Source organism: Scophthalmus maximus, chromosome 19 (assembly GCF_022379125.1).
Source record: "Scophthalmus maximus strain ysfricsl-2021 chromosome 19, ASM2237912v1, whole genome shotgun sequence".
Lineage (NCBI taxonomy): Eukaryota > Metazoa > Chordata > Actinopteri > Pleuronectiformes > Scophthalmidae > Scophthalmus > Scophthalmus maximus.
The window spans coordinates 1,045,001-1,050,000 of NC_061533.1; the positions used below are offsets into that span (position 1 = coordinate 1,045,001).

Genomic DNA, 5,000 nt, shown 5'->3' on the forward strand with positions numbered 1-5,000 from the left:
GACAGGTGGACAGACAGGAGGACAGACAGGAGGAGAGACAGACAGGTGGTCTGGGATGTGACTGTCTTCTCCGTCCAGCCTCCCGACCTGAAGATCATTTGTTGGATGCTTTGCTGCGCCTCATTTTTTTCTGATTGTCTATAATCTTCTTCTGTGTCTGCATATTTTCTCTGTGCACATTACCCATCAGAATAAAAACAGGAACTATGAAAACATCGACCAACAGCACTTTGACTTCCGGAGAACTCCCAAGGTATAAACTTGCATGGTCAAACGATGCACGCCGCCCAACCAATCTCTGAGCTCTCCCAGTAGCCCAACACACCGGTCAGCCAGAATCCAGCCCGGCTCCAGAGATAGACTCTTATCCTGGTGGCACGTCTTTTCTCCACCATCTCTTTTCTTTTCTTTTGATTTTTCATGAGTCCTGCACACCGCGAACGGGTTAATACTCGCAAGGAGAGACGCCCTTCCTCTTCCCCCCACCCCCCTGTGAAGGGTTGCATGCAGCCAGGCTGAGGCTTGGTTCTGTCTGCAGATCTGAGGAACACCGGCCAACAGGATCCTCTCGCTCCTCTGCAACATCAAACCTCCTTTTCTTTTTCTTTTGGGAAATGAACCACTTCCTGCTCCTGCTCCTGTACACCCCGCCTCCCTCCTCTCTTCACTCCAATCTTTTTTTTGATTTGCAGCTGCATCAATGCTCTCTAACATGCACGTCCCTGATTGGTTGGTTGGTTGGAGTCTTGAAAGTGCCTCAGTTTGCATGCGCCACCACACCATGCACAACTTTTTGCCCCTCCTCCTTTGTATTCAAGCTTCGACTTTAAGTTTCCTTTCAGTTCAGCAGATCTGCGACACTTTTTGTCTCCATTTTTTGGCCACGCCCCCCCCCCCCCCCCCACCCCCCCACCCCTACTGTGGTAGCGTGGGTGAGAGGGAGCATGGTCGAAGCTGGGGTCAGGGCGGAGGGGACAGGAAGTCTGGATGGGAGAGGGAGGGGATCTTGATGGTTCTGAGCTAACCATACCTGTCCTATGATGTGTTCTGTGGTGTTTTTGTTCTGCTGTGTTTGTCAATGTTCTACGATGGTACCTGTCGCCCTGCGCTGTCGCCTGTCGCCCTGCACGTTGATCCTACAGGCGGAAAAGGTGCTGCTGTTCAGCCAGGACACCAACCTGACGGCTCTGCTGCTGGAGGCCAAAGACCTGGAGGCTCGCGTCATCATCCTGTCTGCCAGGTTCGTAAAACGCAGATATTTGTCTTGGTTGCCAGGTGGTTTCCAGGGTATTAGTACAGATCAGTGCAGTTTCCACATGTGAACAAGATACTTGATCTCAGAACAGTCAGTCAAGTTGACAATCACAATGCTTCATGGGGAGAGGGATGTCAGGAACACCCTGCTTAGTCTGCAGCCACCAGAACCCAACCCAGGATTAGCAGAAGAAGATGAAGTTGTAAACGGTAAAGGACCAAGAGTAGATCCCTGAGGAACTCCGTGACTCTATCATCAGTCACAACAGTCGCAGTTCTTCCTGTCAGACAGAAACAATCGAGTCAATCATCATTGAAACCAAAATCAACGTTTCACGGACAGTTTATGATTGAAGTCAGTTTTGAAGAGAGTATGAAGATCAGTTCCTCACAAAGATTTAAAGATTGTAAAGTTGCTTTGGTTTCTAGAGGGAGTTTTCTGAGGTGCTTGTAGGTGGTCACCAGGTGTTTCTACTGCTATTCTGTTTCTAAAAGGTGGTTTTAAAGGGACTTTACAAGTTTGAAACAGCAAAACTAAGCAGCTAATACATATAATGGGACAAAGATCTGCAGCCCTGTGCCGTGATGAAGACGTAGGGACGTCCACGTCTTCATCACCGTGTTTCTGTGTCTGCAGCGAGGACGAAGCTGCAGCTGTGTACAAAGCAGCTCGTCAGCTCAACATGACCGGCTCTGGTTACGTCTGGCTCGTCGGAGAGAGAGAAATGACCGGCAAAGCTCTGAGCGAAGCTCCCGATGGTAGGTCGACCTCTGCCTCCTCCTCCTCCTCTTCCTCGCTCACCTTCCTCACTCTGCTTTCTCGCTCTCTGCCTCTCGGCTCTGCTTCCATCCACATCTCAGTGTCTCCGAGTGACAGGCTTCATCAGCTCTGATGTTCAACACAAGCTGCAGACAAAAATACATCAAGGAGCCATTTTCACACGTCTGTCGACTTCATCTCTTTGTTTCTATATTTGCTCTCACGACACTTTGGGACGTCGCAGCTAAAATTAGTTTCATGCCAACACTGTTCACAAAAAACTAAAAGTTCACAGGAAACTAAGATATATCTGTCAACAGGAAGAGTCTCTCACAGTAATTAGAGAAAAAACACTCAGTAATTACAGTCACAGCAATAACCGGGGTTAAGTGAATAACCGGGTTACACCAGTTCTCCTCGTATACATGAGTGAGGAAGAATGTGAAGAATGACAGGAGTAACAGTAGGTGGCGCTCTGCCAACGTCCAAAAAATACTTTTTCTTCCAGTGCACTTTTGAGAACATGGACGACTTTTCAGCGCTGTACATCTCGTACATTATCTACGCCTCAGTAACGTTACGTTACCATGGCGACGTCCTCTGGTCTAAAGGGGAAGTTTGCCTTTGTTTTTGGCGTCGTTGCTTCCTGCAAGTGGGGCAGGGCAGTTATAACCTACGGAGCATGTGTGGACGTGTAACCCGAGATGACCCCGGTAAAGGTGTCTACATGCACGAATGGCCCGGTTACTAAAGGAGTGTCCCCTGTCGGTCGCTCTGTTGGTCGGGGTTTGCAACTTTACCACCAGAAGTCGCCAAAAAAATTACAAAAATTACACACTGGGTCTTTAAAATTTTAATTGTGAGTCAAGTGAGTTGAATATTTATCCGTCAGAACTGATTGAATGAATTTGTCCTCAGTGGTGTAATGAAGCGCTAACTGCTCAGACTGAGGCTGTTGTTGTGTGATACTATTAGCATGTTTTGTAGCATTAGCATTTGCAGCAGTAGCTGTTGCGTCAGTAGAGAAGCACGAGTAGGTTGTTGACAGGTCGTCAGGGGGTGGAGTCACAGCTCCTGGTGGATGTTAACGGCCTTTAAAACACACAATATCATCTTTACTCAACATCCATAAACCTGCAACGAAATCATAGAAACAAACTGAACTTCAATCAGAATCAGAGGTCTTCATGAGGCGCGTCGTCATGGTGATGGTGAGTGGATGGAACCAGCTGCCCTCTCTCTCTCTCTCTCTCTCTCTCTCGCTCTGTTAGCGCTGCAGGTCTCTGATGAAGGAAGCTCCTCCTCCTCCTCATCAGTCAGTTAGCTCCTCCCTCAGCGTCCTGGTGTTATCTCTCTGGGTTCTTCTGGTTGAATGTTTAAACATCAGAACCTACGGTTCATGTTTAAAGGTTCTAACCGCCTTGTTCTCTCTCTTCTGCCTCGTTGTTACTGTGGCTTTAAATGTGTCTAACATCTTTTTGTTTGTTTCATTTTCTATAGTGTGTGTCGTCTGCCCGCCCGTCCGCCCGCTCTCACAGTAGCCAATAACATGTGCTGCTATACAGGGGGTGGGGGGTGGAGCTTAACGCAGGTTTGATGATGCGGGGTAAGGGTGGCGAGGGCGTGGGGGGGTTGTTGATAAACAGCTTGTGTCGCTGCGGTTACCGTGACGTATGTCTGAACACACACTGGTAAGATGCCGCCGCTGCTTCCTGTTACCTGCTTGATGTTTTGCCCTTTGTGATGGGTCAATAGAGGCCCCGCCCACTGCAACTTGGAGCTTGGGGGGTGGAGTTTATTGAGTCAGCTGATCACCCAGTCAGCCAGATGAACACATGATGAAACCACAGATTCACTATCTGACCAAATGTATGACACTGGACATTGCTTCCACCGCTGGAGGACAGACAGGTGGAGGGACATAAGGACAGACAGGAGGACAGACAGGTGGAGAGACATAAGAACAGACAGGAGGACAGACAGGTGGAGAGACATAAGGACAGACAGGAGGACAGACAGGTGGAGAGACATAAGAACAGACAGGAGGACAGACAGGTGGAGAGACAGTAGGACAGACAGGTGGAGAGACATAAGGACAGACAAGCGGAGAGACAGGAGGACAGACAGGTGGAGAGACATAAGGACAGACAGGTGGAGAGACAGGAGGACAGACAGGCGGAGAGACATAAGGACAGACAGGTGCACAGACAGGTGGAGAAACATAAGGACAGAATGGTGGAGAGACAGGAGGACAGACAGGTGGGCAGACAGGAGGACAGACCAGTGGAGAGACAGGTGGGAAGACAGGAGGACAGACAGGTGAAGAGACAGGTGCACAGACAGGTGGACAGAAATAAAGACAGACAGGAGGACAGAGAGGTGGAGAGACATAAGGACAGACATAAGGACAGACAGGTGGAGAGACATAAGGACAGACATAAGGACAGACAGGTGGAGAGACATAAGGACAGACAGGAGGACAGACAGGTGGAGAGACAGGAGGACAGACAGGTGCACAGACAGGTGGAGAAAAATAAGGACAGACTGGTGGAGAGACAGGAGGACAGACAGGTGGGCAGACAGGAGGACAGACCGGTGGAGAGACAGGTGCACAGACAGGTGGAGAAACATAAGGACAGACAGGTGGAGAGACAGGAGGACAGACAGGTGGGAAGACAGGAGGACAGACAGGTGGGCAGACAGGAGGACAGATTCAAATTGTTGTGTTACGTGTGACTGCAGTGTATGTGTGTCCACATACTTTTGGCCGTGTATCAAGAGATTTCACTCTTATTTTAATCAGCTCACACGTTGAACAGATTTATTAAAACGCTGCAAACCTTTGTTCGATCGCTGCTCATGACCGATGAGTCGATGGCGATGATGACGTCTGCAGTGAGGTGAATTCACAGATCTGACCTCCACACTGTCTCTGGCTGCTGGGTCGTCGGGTCCTCGCTTCTTGTTGTGTGAGAAAACATCCTCA

General features: G+C 49.3%; 1 protein-coding gene and 1 long non-coding RNA gene across 2 annotated transcripts in view; one reads left to right on the forward strand and one right to left on the reverse strand.

Moving 5' to 3' along the window:
* Positions 1–5,000, forward strand: part of grin1b (glutamate receptor, ionotropic, N-methyl D-aspartate 1b) — a 36,140-nt gene that overhangs the window by 13,941 nt on the left and 17,199 nt on the right. Inside the window, exons 6-8 of the mRNA XM_047329205.1 lie at positions 191–253; positions 1,143–1,240; positions 1,892–2,013. Coding sequence (XP_047185161.1) covers positions 191–253; positions 1,143–1,240; positions 1,892–2,013 — 283 coding nt within the window. The remainder of the gene's footprint in view (positions 1–190; positions 254–1,142; positions 1,241–1,891; positions 2,014–5,000) is intronic.
* LOC118314452 lies at positions 1,249–4,964 on the reverse strand. The gene is made up of 3 exons (XR_004794652.2): positions 4,855–4,964; positions 2,057–2,160; positions 1,249–1,535 (listed from the first exon to the last, which is right to left on the reverse strand). It is a non-coding gene; the product is annotated as an uncharacterized LOC118314452 (long non-coding RNA).